At 41.2% G+C, this 17,741-nt stretch overlaps 1 protein-coding gene across 1 annotated transcript in view; it reads left to right on the top strand.

Moving 5' to 3' along the window:
* The window catches only part of TAF4B (TATA-box binding protein associated factor 4b), a 118,069-nt gene extending 109,106 nt beyond the window's left edge, over positions 1-8,963 (top strand). The window contains 1 exon segment of the mRNA XM_060173639.1: positions 7,066-8,963. Coding sequence (XP_060029622.1) covers positions 7,066-7,233 — 168 coding nt within the window. The 3' untranslated portion in view covers positions 7,234-8,963.
* The last annotated feature ends 8,778 nt before the right edge of the window (positions 8,964-17,741 follow it).

Below are 17,741 nucleotides of genomic sequence, written 5' to 3' on the forward strand. Positions count from 1 at the left end.
TCTCCAGCATTTGCTGTTACCTTTCCTGATGTATGACATTCTCACAGGAGTGAAGTGATATCTCATTGTTGTCTTTATTTGCATTTCTCTGACAATCAAAGACTTGGAGCATTTTTTCATGTGTTTCTTGGCCTTTTGGATCTCTTTGTGGTGAATATTCATTTTTGGATGGGGTTATTTGTTGTCTTGTTGTTAAGTCTGGCAAACTCTTTATATATGTTGGTTATTAAACTCTTATCTGATGTATGGTATGTAAAGATCTTCTCCCATATGAGGGGTCTCTTGGTTTGGGTAGTGGTTTCTTTTGCTGTGAAGAAGCTTTTTAATTTGATGTAGCCCCATAGGTTTATACTTGCCTTAGTCTTCTTTGTAATTGGATTTGTTTCATTGAAAATGTCTTTAAAATTTATGCAGAAAAGAGTTCAGCCAATATTTTCCTCTGAGTATTTGATAGTTTGTGGTCTAACATCCAAGTCCTTGGTTCACTTGGAATTTACTTTTGTATTTGGTGAAATAGAGTGATTCAGTTTTATTCTTCTGCATGTTTCAACCCATTGTTTCCAACACCATTTGTTGAAGAGACTCTGCTTTCCCCATGTAATAGTCTGGGCCCCTTTGTCAAAGATTAGATGTCCATAGGTGTGGGGGCTCACTTCTGGGCTCTCAATTCTATTCCACAGGTCAGTGTGTCTATTCATGTTCCAGTACCAAGCAGTTTTGATGATAGCGGCCCTATAATATAGTTTGAGATCTGGGAGTGTGATGCCTCCGGTTCTGTTCTTTTTTCTCAAGATTGTTTTGGCAATTCTAGGTCTTTTCTGGTTCCAGATAAATATTTGTGGCACTTTTTCTATTCTCCTAAAAAATGTGCTTGGGATCTTGATGGAGATAGCATTAAATTTGTAGATGGCTCTGGTAATATATTCATTTTGATGATGTTAATTCTTCCAACCCATGAACATGGAATATCTTTCCACTTCTTTGTGTCTTTTTCAATTTCTTTGAGTAGTGACTCATAATTTTCAGTATACAAGTCTTTCACTTCCTTGGTTAGATTTACTCCTAGAGTAAATTGTTTTTGTTGCTATAGTAAAAGGAATTGATTTCTGGAGTTCAACTTCTTCTAACTTAGTGTTTGCATAGAGGAATGCCACTGACTTTTGAATGTTAATTTTGTAGCCTGACACCTTACTGTATTGCCTGATGATTTCCGAAAGCTTCTTGCTGGATTCCTTAGGTTTTTCTGTGTATACTATCATGTCATCTACAAATAAGGAGAGTTTGACTTCTTCTCTTCCAATCTGTATGCCTTTAATTCCTTGCTCCTGCCTGATTGCTATGGCCAGAACTTCCAACACTGTGTTGAATAGTAATGGTGATAGTGGGCAGCCCTGTCTTAGTTCCTGATCTGAGTGGAAATGCTTCCAGTTTTTCACCATTGAGTATGATGTTGGCTGTAGGTTTGCTATATATAGACTCCACTATCTTCAGGAATTTTCCATCTATTCCCATTTTTTGTAGTGTTTTGATCATAAAGGGATGTTGTATTTTGTCAGAGGCTTTCTCTGCATCTATTGATATGACCATGTGGTTTTTGGTCTTGCTTTTGTTGATGTGGTGGATCACATTGATTGATTTACGTATATTAAACCAACCATGCATGCCTGGGATAAACCCCACTTGGTCATGATGAACAATCTTTTTGGTATACTGCTGTATCCGGTTGGCTAGAATTTTGTTCAGTATTTTCGCATCTATGTTCATCAGAGATATTGGTCTGTAGTTTTCTTTCTTGGTTGTGTCCCTGTTTGCTTTTGGTATCAGGGTGATGTTGGCTTCATAGAAGCTGGCAGGGAGTATTCCAGTGTCTTCAATCTTCTGGAAGGTTTTTAAAAGTAGAGGTATTAGTTCTTCTTTGAAGGTTTTGTAGAATTCATTTGTCAAACCATCTGGTCCAGGACTTTTATTTTTGGGGAGATTTTTGATAACTGTTTCAATTTCATTAGCTGTGATGGGCCTGTTCATGTTATCCACTTCCTCTACTTAGTTTTGGAAGTTGGTAGGTATCTAGGAAATCGTCCATTTCTTCCAGGTTCTCTAGCATATAGTTGTTCCTAGAAGCCTTGCATGATATGTTGCATTTCTGCAGTGTCTGTTGTGATATCTCCTCTTTCATTTAGTATCCGATTTATTTGGGTCTTCTCCCTTTTTTGTTTTGTGAGTCTGGCTAAAGGTTTGTCGGTTTTCTTTACTCTTTCGAAGAACCAACATTTACTTTCGTTGATTTTTTTTGTATGGTTTTCCTATTCTCAATGTTATTTATTTCTGCCCTAACTTTAGTGATTTCTGACCTTCTCGTTGCTTTAAGGTTCCTTTGTTGTTCTTCTTCTAGGTCTTTAAGATGTGCAATCAGGCTGTTTATTTGTGCTTTTTCTTGTTTCCTAATGTGTGCTTGTATAGCTATGAACTTCCCTCTTAGGACTGCTTTAGCTGTGTCCCAAATATTTTGATAGCTTGTGTCTTCATTTTCATTGATCTCTCGAAACATTTTGATTTCTTCCTTGATTTCCTCTTTGACCCAGAAGTTGTTAAGAAGTGTACTGTTGAGCTTCCACATTTTGGGACTGTTACTAATCTTTTGTTGATTGTTAAGAGTTAGTTTAATTCCACTGTGGTCTGAGAAGATGCTTGGGATGATTTCAATGCTCTTGAATTGGCTGATGCTGTCTTTGTGGCCTAACATATGGTCTATCCTTGAGAATGACCCATGTGGATTTGAGTCAAATGTGTATTCCCGTTTCTTGGGATGAATGACTCTGAAAATGTCCAATAGTTGTAGTTTATCTATCTCTTCATTTAGCTCCCTTATGTCTTTATTAATTTCTGCCTGGATGGTCTGTCAAGTTGAGAGAGTGGGGTGTTGAAGTCCCCTACTATGATTGTGTTACTGTTAATATATTGCTGTAGCTCTTTCAGTAGAAGTTTGATGTATTTAGATGGCTTCTCATTGGGTTCATAGATGTTAATAATTGTTAAGTCCTCTTGATTGACTGATCCTCTGAGCATTATGTAGTGTCCATTCCTATCTTTTTTAATCTTATCTATTTTAAAGTCTATCATGTCAGATATGAGAATAGCTGTTCCTGCCCTTTTTTGTGGGCCATTGGCTTGTATGATAGTTTTCCATCCTTTCACTTTTAATCTGTGTTTGTTTTGTTGAGTTAGGTGGGTTTCTTGTAGACAGCATATTGTTGAGTTGTGTTTTCTGATCCATCTTCCTACTCTGTGTCTTTTAATAGGTGAATTCAGGCCATTGACATTTATTGATATCAAAGTTTGAAGATATTTTAATGCCATTCTTTTTTTTTTAAGATTTTATTTATTTATTAATGAAAAACCTAGGAGGAGAGAGAAAGAGCCAGACATCACTTTGGTACATATGCTACCGGGGACTGAACTCAGGACCTCATGCTTGAGAGTCCGCTGCTTTATCCACTGTGCTACCTCCCGGACCACTTAACGCCATTCTTGTAGAGTTTTAGAGTGTTTTGATATATGTCCTATTTGTGGTGGTCTGGTTGTTTATAGGAGACCTTTCAGAACTTCTTTCAAGACAGGCTTGGTGATAGTTGATTCCTTCAACTGTTGCTTGTCTGAGAAGGTTGTGAAGCCCCCATTTAGTCTGAATGACAGTCTAGCAGGATATAGTATTCTTGGCTGAAAGCCTTTCTCATTGAGCACTCGATAGATATCTTGCCATTCTCTTCTGGCCTGTAGTGTTTGTATAGAGAAGTTTGCTGCTAATCTTATGGGTTTTCCTTTGTAGGTGACTCTTTGTTTTTCTCTTGCAGCCGTCAGGATCCTTTCTTTATCCTTACTCCTTTCCATTCTAAGTATGATATGTCTTGTTGTCTTTAGGTCTGGGTTAATTCTGTTTGGGACCCTCTGGGCTTCTTGAATCTTTATGTCTTTGATGTTGTCTAGACTAGAGAAATTTTCAGCTATTATGGCCTGGAAAATGCTTTCTTCCTCTCCTTCTCTTTCATCCTCTGGTATGCCAATAATGCGTATATTGTTTCTTTTGAAGTCATCCCATAGGACTCTGTTGTTGTTTTCAGCATCTCTTAATCTCTTTTTGAGATCTCTTACTTCTTTTTTAGTTGTCTCTAATTCATCCTCAATCTTGCTAATTCTGTCTTCAGCCTCATAGATTCTATTCTCTCTGGCCTCTACTGCTTTCTGGAGTTCATCTATTTTGTTGCCCTGCTCTGATACTGTTTTAGCTTGTTCAGCTAGTTGCATTCTTTGCTCAGCGATTTCAGCTTTCAGCTCTCTAGTAACCATGAGATAATTAGTATTTTCTTCCATGTTCTCATTTGTTGTTCCTGCATTTCTGATTACAATTTTTTCACATTCTTTACTCACTCCTGTTATTATTTCCTTAGCTAATGTTTGGATGTTGAACTCGTTATTTTGTGCTTCACCCTCTGGAGGACTTTTAGCTGGACTCTTGTCCTGGTTCGATTCTCCAATATTTCTTCTTGTTGTTTTAACCATTTTATATATTATGTTATGAGTTCCCTTTATCAGTACTTTTCAAATTATTAATCACTGTTGCCTGGATTGACTTGTGTCTAAGTAAGTTAACTAAAGGGTTCACAGTGGTGGAAGTTAACAGTTATTTCAGTCCCTGAGTTGGAGCTCAGTGGTTTAAAAGCCTCTTTCTTTTTTTTTTTTTTTCCTTCCCTGTAGGCTATGGGAGCCTGAGGGCTTTTAAACTATCAATAGGCTTCAGCTTAATCACTGACTCCTGACCAAGAGATAAAGCAGGGTGTGGCAGATAATCTAGTGGTTATGCAAAGAGACTTTCACAGCCCCATAACTATGCCAAGGAGGTATAGGTCTTCTCCTGAGTTTCCCGGTTAGATCTCTGTCCCCTGGTGTCCCTCCCTGTTGCTGCTCCAGATTCTGAGGGTAGTAGCAATGGAGACTCAGAGTTGCACTTGGTGAGTCTCTGGGGAGTCCTCTTCTCCCTTAAGCTGTCCCCTTGTTGGTGGAGCAGACTGGAGGAGGTGTCTCAACTGATAAACTGCTGAACTGTTAGCAGTCACTTAATCTCTCCTTAGGCTCCTCTCTCCTCTCTGTCACCAGCCACGTGTGTTTGTACTCACCGGTGATTTAGTGGGTTCCTGTGGTCATTCACGTCCTGTCTTGTTTTGGTCCGGGTGGTCTCTTTTGGTGTTCCTAGTTGATGAGGAGAGGAGAGGAGAGAAAGCGATCTGCTGCTTGTAGCTCCACCTCCGGAAGTTGAATCACCTCTTTCCCACCTTTTTTTTTTTTTTAACTGTGAAAGTAAGAACAGTTGTTGGTACATGGTTATTCTTCTTTATTCGATAGGGCAGAGAGAAACTGGAAGGGGAAGGGGAGTTAGGGAGAAAGACAGAGACACCTGCTGCATTTGCCATGCCACTGCGAAGCTTTCCCCATGCAGGTGCGGAGCAGGGGCTCAAACCTGGGTGGTACACCTACCTGCACCTGCTGCACCCCCACCCCCCCCCAGATACCAGTGATGGAGTTCAGAACATAACACATTCAAGTGAATGCATTCTGCTACTCAGCCTGGCCCTTGCATTCTTCAGTTCTGTTATTTTTAAGATATAGGTAGGCATTAATATTTAGACAACTAGCTTAATAAAAAGTAGTGGGTTTTATTCATTTTCTTTTTTTTTAATAGCTTTTTTCTCTTTTTTTCATTTATTTATTTATTCCCTTTTGTTGCCCTTGTTGTTTTATTGTTGTAGTTATTATTATTGTTGTTGTCATTGTTGGATAGGACAGAGAGAAATGGAGAGAGGAGGGGAAGACAGAGAGGAGGAGAGAAAGATAGACACCTGCAGACCTGCTTCACCGCCTGTGAAGCGACTCCCCTGCAGGTGGGGAGCTGGGGTTCGAACCGGGATCCTTATGCCGGTCCTTGTGCTTTGCGCCACCTTCATTTTCTTAATGACATTTAGAATTTACTTTGGCCGTCCTATTTAAAGCCAATATATTCAGGTCAGAAATTAATGTTAATAATCCGTTGTTGTGTTTATTCATTTAAACTCTAGAGGACGCAAATTATTTTCCCTGTTCTTAGAAAGGTTATCTGTTGGGTATGTGGGAATGGTAGCATATCCAAGTTACCATGATACTGTGTAAATTAATGTTCATTGTGAGAATTTCTTCTATGGAGCAATAGGGTGAGTAGGCTATTTCCAATGGAATCGGTCTTCAAAGGAAAGGATTGGCTTTTCAGTCATGTCTGGCTGTTTGGGTAGAGTAAAGGTACCCTAGAAGAAGCAGTGAGAAACAAGACGAGGTGATTTGATGGGTAATACAGCACTGTGACCAGAAGCTTTCACCTTAGATCTCATTTAACATTGAGTTCCAGCTCCATGTTTCTGTGTAATCTTGAAGCTGCTTAGCCTATCACAACTCAGTTTCTTCAGTTACTGAATGGGGACAGCACCCTTATAATTTGTTGAGGTGTTGTGTAAAAAAGAAGAGAGTCACTGAGGAGTGAGTTGTGAGCTATGGAGTGGTGTGGTGTGAGACATGTAAGGCTTTTACTTCCATTTTTAAAAACTACTAAGCAGAAGTTGCACAAATTATAAAAAGGGGAAATTTGCTAGATTTTTGCATATAATGCATGTAGAGAATCATCACAACAGTGAATTTGAGGCCCCTAGCCATCACTTCTAAAAGGTTTATATAAAATCTTTAAAGAAGAAAAAAAAAATCTTTAAAGTGGAAAGGAGTGAAATAGAACCTGAAAGAGAAATAAGAGGCAACACCCATAGTCCAGAGAGAGAGAGAGAATGAATAAAGATTAGAAGTAGATGGGGAGGCACTTGGCCTCCCCCAAGAGGCTGGGCTGCAGGGTGTTGATCCTTCAGTATGTGTTGTGTTGTGTTGTGTTGTATTTAACTCAGAAACCAGAGGCAAGTGGACTTGTACATATGCTGAACTGACTTCCTTGATGAAAGAATGCTTATTTTGAACTTGTTTCTCCTTTTATTCTTTCAGGGATTAAAAGACAGCCTTTTTGCTTCTGGGACCTCCAGTCTGACAGCTACCAAACAATTGCTTCGTCCAAGGATAACAAGAGTCTGCCTCAGGGACTTGATATTCTGTATGGAACAGGAAAAGGAAATGAAGTATTCACGAGCTTTGTACCTTGCCCTTCTCAAGTGACTCTCTGTCCAGATCCTTGCTATTACTGCCAAAGAAGACATATAGACATCATTGCACTGTCCTGAAATTTCAGTTTCTGGAAAAGAATCACCCATGTGGATGACCATTGTTTACAATTACAAACTTCTGTTAAATCTTTCTTATATATCCCAAGGGATTCTTAATAATTAGAGTTAAACTTTATCTTCTGAAAACTGGCTATGAAATACAGTTTGCACAGAAAGAGGTTATCTAATTACAAGTTAAAACCCAATTTGTTATTATCTGCTTCACATGCCAAAATATTATCAGACTAGGTGTCTGCTCTTAACACACCTCTTCCTCTCCTGTAAGGGAGAAAAGGAATCACCCCATCCTAAGCAAAATGCACCTCGTCCTTTGCTGAAAGGGTTAGCTTTTTCTGGGCTGGAACCAGCAACTGCTTAATGATGACAACCACCTTCTGGATTTGATGACCAGCCACAGCATAGAGCCTATGGTGGTTTATCAGCTAAGCCCCCAGTGTTGTCAGAAACTGAGCTGGATGGGGGTAATTTGTGCCAGAGGTTGCTGTTCATAGCATTTATTCCTTTGATACCAAATGAGGGGACACCCTTGTCGGGGAAACCTTAAAGTTGTAGCAGTTCATATACCTCATTGAAAATGGGAAACGGTAAAGTACTGGAAGGAGCAAAGAAGCATTGAATTCAAAATGGGATTACACAGCATGGAGCATGCTGCGAATAACTAAGTTGGACCATACTGAGAGTGAGACATCAGAGCTACTGGTACATATTGACTTGTTGGGAGTGTCATGTTGTATTTTCTATGTTTTTCTATGCAAAAAATGCTTCATGACTTTTCTTGGCAACCCAATAAATATTTTGTTAAGAGAAAGTCACAAAGAAAAAAAGTACCAGACATTTTCAAATGACATTATTTTAAAATGAGGGATTTTTTTGTTGTTGTTGTTGTTGTATATCATTTCACATATTAAACGGGATAGCTTTGTAATATCTTTTAGTTAACTTTTAAGAATCTTACTGCATTTTTTAAACTCCTAATGGTTAATTAGGAACTTTTAATAATGGGGTCCCACTTTGGATTCTGTTCTCGAAAGATAATGTTAGTGCCTCATTTTTGGAGATCTTGATCCTGCATACACACGAGGAACATGTGTGCATACGCTCACCTGAGGATAAAGTTGACGCTTTGCAAAAAACAAGGCCTTTTTTTTTATTATTATTTTTAATTCTACCTGTATGGCATGTTGCTGGTAAAAACAGCTGTAGTTAGGAATACAGAAAGAATAAGTCCTCAAAGAAGGTTTGTAAAAGGAAAGGAAAGTTGTATTTCTTAGCAATATAACTCATGAGGCAAGAACACCTCAGGCCTGTTACTTCTTCCATCCTGTCTTCCCACTGAGATTGGTATGGCCGTATTCTGTGTACTATAGTCAGTTTAAATTGACCACATTTTTGTTTCAGCAAGTTATTGTGTAAAAATGCCATAAATTAAATAAAACAACAAGGGCAACAAAAGGGAAAATAATTTAAAAAAATGTTATAAATTTATGTATATGTTTAGAGAGTACCTTCAGGAAATATCTATACCTAGAGTTGTTTTTGTATATTTAAATGCTTGGCTTTATTTTTTTTTGTAAAGTTCAGCACACTCATATTTGTGTATAATCTTATTGATCAGATGTTTAAAAATATTTCAAATACCTAATTAAAATAATTATTTTACTATAAGAATAACTGCTCAGTCATTGACCTCAAAAACCTGTGTTTTTAGTAGTCAGCTCCTGAAGTGGGGGAGTGGGCTGGGTGTCTCCCTTGGCTCTGCTACTTAACTTTGGACTGTCAGCACTAGGGATATGGAACTTCATTCAGATCCAAGTTACTATATATCTATCATTGAAGAGCTGTAAATTTGCCTGCTGTTGGACTTAGAAAGAAAAATCCCTTCAGAGTTTGTTTTTAATGTATTTAAAGAGAGAGACCAGAGCAATGCTCTGGCTAAGATGCCCAGCAGTTGAACCCAGAGTGTAAGGTTGGTAAAGCCCAACTCAGACTGCTGAGCCACTTCCCCAGGCACCATTTCAGGCTTTCTGCTAAACCATTTATTTTGCCATCGGACTGTATATGCCTGCACAATTCCACCACTGCTGAAGGACATCCCCCACCTCACCCCCATTTTTCCAGAGGGAGAGGGAAGACACCACAATGCTACTATGCCACTTGTGAAAGCTTCCCATGCGTGGTGCAGAAATACGGTAGCCAGGGACTTGAAACTGCGTTATTGCACATAGCAAATTGCACTCTACCCAGTGAGCTGTCTCCTGACACACACACCCCAAGTTTGGTTTTTGTTAGAAATTGAGAGGGAAGGCTGGGGTAGGGGGAGGAGGGAAGGAGACATCTGCAGCCCTGCAGGTAGGAACGGGGGCTTGAGCCTGGATCCTTGTGCAGTAAAACATGCCACGTTACAAGGACTTCACCGCCTGGCTCTCCAACTTTTAAAAAATACACATTTTTGAACTTTGTGAAATATATGGTATGTCTGAGGTTTTCTTCAACTTAGTTTGCTAAATGGTGGCCTTGGGGCAGATGTGGTCTATAATGCATTCTTTGTGACTCACACAGTGTTGTCAATGATATAATTAACAAAAACCAAAGTCAGCCACAACAACAAATAAACTATTCTTTCCACTTGTCTTGAAATACTAGGTCTAGGAGCCAGGTGGTGGCACACTTGGTTAAGCGTGTACATTATTACAGTGTGTAAGGATCCAGGTTCAAGCCTCTGGTCCCCACCTGTAGGGGGAAAGCTTCAGGAGTGGTGAAGCAGGGCTGCAGGTGTCTCTCTGTCTCTCTATCTTCTCCTTTCAATTTCTCTCTGTATATACAAAAATAAATAAAACATTAAAAATTTTTTAAAAATACTAGGTCTGGGGGCCAGGTGGTGGCACACTTCGTTTGAGTGCACGTTATAATGCACAAGGACCCAAGCTCAAATCCCTAGTCCCCACCTGCAGAGGGAAAGCTTTGTGAGTGGTGAAGTAGGGCTGCAAGTGTCTGTCTCTCTATCATCCCCTTCCCTCTTGATTTCTGGCTATGTCTATCAAATAAATAAAGATAATTTAAAAAAAAAAACTAGGTCTGGAGTCACTAGTCCTAACATTTTGCATGATAATCCACCACCAGCAACTACAGTATCTACGATGGGGACATGAGTTTACTTTCCGTAAGTGGATCTTACTCCATTTTAATCATTTAAATTTATGAAAAATAAAAAAGTACCGGGAGTACATAACACAGTGGGTTAAGCTCATGTGGTGCGAAGCACAAGGACCAGTGTTAAGGATCTGTACTTGAGCTCCCGGCCCCCCACCTGCAGAGGTATCGCTTCATGGGCTGTAAAGCAGGTCTGCAGGTGTCTGTCTTTCCCCCTCTCTGTCTTCCTCTCGTCTCTCCATTTTTCTCTGTCCTATCCAACAACGACAGCAATAAAAACAATAATAGTAACAATGATAAGGAGAAAAATAGAAAAAAAAAGTGGGAGTCGGGCAGTAGCGCAGCAGGTTAAGCGCAGGTGGCACAAAGCGCAAGGAGGGGCATAAGGATCCGGGTTCAAGCCCCCAGCTTCCCACCTGCAGGGGAGTCGCTTCACAAGCGGTGAAGCAGGTCTGCAGGTGTCTATCTTTCTCTGCCCCTCTCTGTCTTCCCCTCTTTCTATTTCTCTGTCCTATCCAACAACTACAATATCAATAACAACTACAACAATAAAAAAAAAGGGCAACAAAAAAATAAGTAATAATCACCGGGAGGAATGGATTGATTCGCTGTGCAGGCACCAAGCCCAGTGGCAACCTTGGTGATCAAGTCCAACCTAGTCCATTTTTTTAAAAAAAAATTTTATTTATAGAAAGGAAACACTGACAAAAACCATAGGATAAGAGGGCTACAACTCCACACAACTCCCACCACCAGAACTCTGTTATCTTCTCCCCTGATAGCTTTCCTATTCTTTATCCCTCTGGGAGTATAAACCCAGGGTCATTATGGGGTGCAGAAGGTGAAAGGTCTGGCTTCTGTAATTGCTTCCCCGCTGAACATGGGCATTGGCAGGTGGATCCATACTCCCAGCCTGTCACTCTCTTTCCCTAGTGGGGAAGGGCTCTGGGGAAGCGGGGCTCCAGGACATATTGGTGGGGTCGTCTGCCCAGGGAAGTCCGGTTGGCCTCATGCTAGCATTTGGAACCTGGTGGCTGAAAGAAGAGTTAACATACTGAGCCAAACAAATTGTTGACTAATCATGAACCTAAAAGCTGGAATAGTGCAGATGAAGAGTTAGGGGGTCTCTGTTTTGTAGATAGTTAGTAGGCCTATTTTAGTTGTATTCTAAAGGGCCCATGACTATATTAGGGTTTTTTTTTTTCTGAGCCTGACATCTTGTTGGGCATTATGCCAGCTCCCCCCTGCTCCATTGCTTAATGCTGTGGTCTATTTACATAATCATTGTTTTTCCTGAGACCTGCTCTGCCTGCAGGGTAGTGGTTTAATCCCATCGGTTAGAACCTTTGCAACAGTTGCTATGGAAGCTTTCTATGTTTGCACTCTTTTTTTGCTCTGCCCCCTCTCCTAGCCATTTCCTTTCCCAATTTGCCACTTCCGGATAGATATATAAAAGGCGTATCTGATCAGTAAAGGAGAGTTGCATTGCATTCCTGCTCAGCCAAGAGTTCTGGGTTTCTCTTCTGCGTCACTGAGTAAGCAGCAGCCCAGGTTAGCTCCAGTCGAGTTCTCTCCCCCTGCGAAGCAACACGACAACATCTGATTTGCAGGTGTATCCAAGTTATTGTCTGGGGAGATGATTGTCATGGCTGGAAAAAGGACCAGGAATATGGGAAAGGTGAATAAATATTGTTGACATTGATTTGATGTAATCTGGGGCACATATTCAGCTTAGGAGTTTATGTGACCTCTGCATCCCTATAGATCTGAGCTCACTTCTGTGGTCATGAGTAGGAACGTTCTAAGCTGCCCCAATTTCAGGACCCATCTTCCTCAGGTGGAACAAAGAGTATGTTGTGCAACCTCCCTTTGGAGGATGAAACATTCTCTACTGTTGTTTACCCACATTGAGGACAAGGTCCTATGGGGGCCCCCAAAGGGAGATGACCAGTAAAAAGGGAGAGAGAGAGAGAGCTATTCGAGGTCTAGGCTCATCATGTCTTTGTGGGAACCCCAGGACTCCCTGACTAGGGCCCCAACTGATAGGATGGCCTGATAGTGACTAAAGAGTCATCATTGGGAGTCGTATGGTATCGCAATGGGTTAAGCGCACATGGCACAAAGCACAAGGACAGGCATAAGGATCCTGGTTTGAGCCCCCGGCTCCCCACCTGCAGGGGAGTCGCTTCACAAGCGGTGAAGCAGGTCTGCAGGTGTATATCTTTCTCCCCCACTCTCTGTCTTCCCCTCTGCTCTCCATTCTCTCTGTCCTATCCAACAATGATGACATGAATAACAATAATAACCACAACAACAATAAAATAATAAGGACAAAAAAAGGGGGGAAAAGCCTCCAGGAGTACCCCTTTTTGCTTATATAGGGAAGGTAGTGCCTGCCTGGGTGGCTTAGGCACTTAGCTCAAGGATTTGTGTCCTGTGAGCTGCAGTTCTGAAGCTAAGAATAATTGTTGAGTTGTAATCAAAAGCTGTAAACAGTGGTCCAGGAGGTGGCGCAGTGATGAGGCTTTGGACTCTCAAACATGAGGTCCTGAGTTCGATCCCCGGCAGCACATGTGCCAGAGTGATGTCTGGTTCTTTCTCTCTCCTCCTATCTTTCTCATTAATAAATAAGTAAAATCTTTATTAAAAAAAAGCTGTAAACAAAAACAAAACAAAACACTACCTTATCTAATGCCAGTGGATATGGCATCTTAGATCCTCAAGCATGAGGTCCCAAGTTTGATTGTCAGCATCCCATTTGCCAGAGTAATGATCTGGCTTGCTCGGTCTGTCTGTCTGTCTGTCTATCTATCTATCTATCTATCTACCCATAAAAATAGTCTAAAGAAGACCTGTAAAACCAAGTGAGTCATAACAGTGGATCTGCAAAGATGGAGCTATAATAACTTACTTTAACTGAATCAGACTTGAGTTTTTTGGTCCATATTAGTTATCATATGCTGAGCTAACCTAAGCATTCTTTTTTAAAATTTATTTATTTATTTATTTTCCCTTTTGTTGACCTTGTTGTTTTGTTGTTGTTGTTGTTGTTGTTATTGATGTCATTACTGTTGGATAGGACACATAGAAATGGAGAGAGGAGGGGAAGACAGAGGGGAAGAGAAAGACACCTGCAGACCTACTTCACCGCCTGTGAAGCGACTGTCCTGCAGGTGAGGGGCCGGGAGCTTGAACCAGGATCCTTCCACCAGTCCTTGAGCTTTGCGCCACATGCGCTTAACCTGCTGCGCTACCGCCCAACTCCCTAACCTAAGCATTCTGCCTGTTCCATTCAACTTCACTGACACAGTCTCCTGAGAGACTGTGTCCAAGATCCATTTGTGCTGGGCATAAAGAGAAATTCTAGCTTTGAGGTTCTCTCTTATTAAATGTAGCCATGTATCTCACAGCTGGCAAATGACATGCAGAGAGAAGTGACTGTGACTGTGCAGAGCTTACTAGCGACAATTTATTATGCATGATTTTCTATGTTTTTTTCCCTGGCATGAAGATCTCAGAAAGTTTGCGTGAAGATGGCAGAGCACCAAATGGAAGACCCAAGAGGGTCACTGAATTGTGATTCAGACAAAACTTACCAGCTAGTCAAGAACACCCATTCTGGACCTCAGACAAGTGAGAAATAAACACCTATTGTGTAGAGTCCTAATGCAATATATCTGTTACAGTGATCGATATATTAAGTCAACTTGTGCATGGTCACTGTGACTATTTCTGTTGTTTCATAGGAACACTGATATGTCAAAAGATCAGGCAAGTTTGTGGAAATCACAGAAAAAAGTAGTATTGTCGTTGGAATAGAGCCTGCACTTTTTTTTTTTTTTTACTCAGGGTTATTGCTGGGGCTCGGTGCCTGCAGTACAAATCCACTGCTCCTTTTTTCCCCATTTTTGTTGCCCTTGTTGTTACCCTTGTTGGTGTCATCATTATTGTTGTCATTACCATTGTTATATAGGACAGAGAGAAATCAAGGAGAGAAAGAAAGAGAAGGGGAGAGAAAGATAGACACCTGCAGACCTGCTTCAACACTTGTGAAGCAACCCCCCTGCAGGTGGCAAACCAGGGGTTTGAACCAGGATCCTAACGCCAGTTCTTATGCTTTGTGCCACGTGCACTTAACCTGCTGTGTTACCGCTTGGCCCCGCACTTTTCTTTCTCTCTTTCTTTCTTTCTTTTTTAAGGTGAAACATCACAACACTGAAGCTTCTCCCAGTGCTGTGGTGCATTCCTGGTGTACCTGGGACTCCACCTGGGTCACGCCCAGGACAAGGCAGACACCCTCGCAGGTAAGCTGGCTCAAAAGCCCCTGCACTGTTCAGATATTTGCAAATAGAAAATATGAGATAGTTTCACGAGAGGGAAGTCAGAGTACCATCCCAGGATATGCGTCACTGGGTATCAAGCCCTTCCCTTCAGGCATGCAAGTCCTGTGCTCTCCCGGATGCACTAATTTCTGGCTATGCACCTCCACTCTTGATGCCTTTAATAAGTGTGTGTGTGTGTGTGTGTGTGTGTGTGTGTGTGTGTGGTTGTTTTTTAAGATTTCAGAGCTTGTCTCTGTCATCTGTGATAGCAACTAAACTGAGATTCACTATCCACATCCCTCCTAACATTAATATTCTCTTTTGACCAAAGGAATCCAGTTCTTCCAAGTCTCACAAGGCAGATGCTAAATTCCCCAGTAATTTAGTTTCTCTCTAAGCTATCCTATCTTATACTAAAATCACATTCACAGTTTCCCTCCTGGACTTTTGGTGGTGATCACAATATCTCCAGATGTTAAAATACAGTTCACTACACCTGAAACATATATGCCTGTTAACAGAGACCACTTCAGTAAGAATAAAAAACATACACACATGAATAAAATATCAAATTTATCTCAGAAGGGAAAAAAAAAAGTAAAATGTAGCTCCCTAACTAAATGCAGCTCGTCAGATGGGGAGCAGGGAGGACAGTGGGCCCCTTGCTCTCAGTGTGAAGTTAGCTTATCGTAGTGTGAGATTTGCAGTTAATAAATCCCAGGGACTTGCTACTTTGATTTTTCAATGTGACCTGTAGAAAACAGCAGTAGCAGTACCTAGGGAATATTTAGAGATGTGGGGTCTCAAGCTCCCCCTCAAGCCTACTGAATCAGGATTGCCACTGTAGCAAGATCCCTGTGATTGCTAAAGTTTTAGAGGTGTTTCTTCATCAGTCTATGAGAAAACATTACATATGTGCTATTATGTTTCCTCCTTCTGTTCTAGCCTCTTAAGTAGCCAGTTACATTTGCATTTTGCTTCTTTTTTTTGACTCCGGGGTTATTGTTGAGGCCCAGTGCCTGCACTACGAATCCAATGCTCCTGTAGGCCATTTTTTCCCTTATGCTGCCCTTGTTGTTTATCATTGTTGTTGTTATTATTGTTGTTATTGCTGTCATTGTTGTTGAAGAGGACAGAGAGAAATGGAGAGAGGAGGGGAAGACAGAGGGAGAGAGAAAGATAGACACCTGCAGACCTGCTTCACCGCTTGTGGAGCGACTCCCCCTGCAGGTGGAGAGCTGGAGGCTCAAACCGGGATCCTTAAGCCGGTCCTGCACTTTGCGCCATGTGCGTTTAACCCACTGTGCTACTGCCCAGCTCCCCCCAAAATTCTATCATTTATTGAGTACACTTGAGTTCAAGTTATTATGTCAACTACGAAATGCATAATGCTTGTCAACTGTGGGTTTCATAAGCATGTTTCATAAGCATGTTCAGGTGAGCATTCAGTTTGCCCGTAATGTGTTGAGCAAGACAGGGATGGCAATAGAACCTTGAAGCATTTGCTGCCCTCCAATAGCCATCTGTTAATCAGCACTAAGTCCACTCTATGGCCTACTATGACTAAAGTTGACTGGTCATATTACTGCGGAGCTCAGGAAGTTTTCACGAACTACTCTGGAAACTTGCTTAATTACATGCCACATTAAAATGTTCTTTCCTAGACATTTGGTGGTGATCACAGTATCTACAGATGTTAAAATATAATGCACTACATACACCTCACGCAGAGAAAGACATGCACCTTGCACTGTGAGCTATCTCCCCTCCCACTCCACAGTGATTTGTTTCTATGATAGATGTACACTTATTAGTTGTGAACCCATGTAACATCCCTTATTGGTTTTGAACTTTGCTCTGGTTTAGGTTTACCTGAAACTATTTTCCAGGCTGAGAGACAGTTGACTCATGAGAGCACCACACCGAGCTGAGCTTGAGACCCAAAGTTTGAGATCCTCCCCGCAACCCCACTACACAGAGGACATCCTGGATGGCAGGTTCATGTTGTGGTACTTCTCTCTTTCTCCCTTCCTCTCTCATAAGCATAATGAGAAATTGGGCCAGAGAAAAAACACACACACACTTTAGTCAGATTTCAGCAGACACTGAAGCTCAGAGAGACTAGATAGTCTGCCTGAGGGTGCAGCACTAGAATACATTTAATTATATACACTTTTCTCTAGAACACTGTTAATATTTTTTTCTTGTCTAATGTGAAAATGCTAAATCAGTTTCTGTGTCAAATAAATTTAAGAATTTGAGCCTCTCACTTAATCATGGCCTTTTTGGTCAATACCAGACCACCCCCTCATCCAGGGCCCTAATTAAGAAATCCTGGGGGGCAGGGGTAGGTAGCATAATGGTTATGCAAACAGACTGTCATGGCTGAGGTTTCAAAGTCCCAGGTTCAATCCCCTGCACCACCATAAACCAGAGATGATCAGTGCTCTGGTAAAAAAAAATAACAATAATAATCCTGGGATTCCCACACAGATATGATGGGCCTAGACCTCTAATAGATCCTTCTCTCCACCATCACTGGTCACTCCCATCAGGAACAACATTATAAGCCCTCTTGTGGGCCACTCCAGGAACTTGCTTTCCCTATAGAGCAGCAATCATAAGGACTGCACCAATCTCCAAAGGGAGGGTGGGTCATCCTATCCTGATACTCGAGGAAGACTGGTCCTGAAATGAGCACAACCTAGAATGTTCCCAGCTGTGACCATGAGCTGTGAGCTCAGACTGACAGGGGCTCAGAGGTTACACAGGCTCCTGTGCTAAATATGAATAGACATGGGCCCTGGGTCAGGTGGATGGGGTAAACACTTAATTTTTTTTTTTTTGCAAGGCCGAGCAGCGGGCATAGTTATGAGGCAACAGCCGCAGAGCAGCCCTGCCCCAACAAAGAATGAACAGGACCTGGGCTGTTGAAAAACACTTAATTTAGTTTTAGGTTTTTTTTTTT

The sequence above is a fragment of the Erinaceus europaeus genome, chromosome 15, assembly GCF_950295315.1.
Source record: "Erinaceus europaeus chromosome 15, mEriEur2.1, whole genome shotgun sequence".
Classification (NCBI taxonomy): Eukaryota; Metazoa; Chordata; class Mammalia; order Eulipotyphla; family Erinaceidae; genus Erinaceus; species Erinaceus europaeus.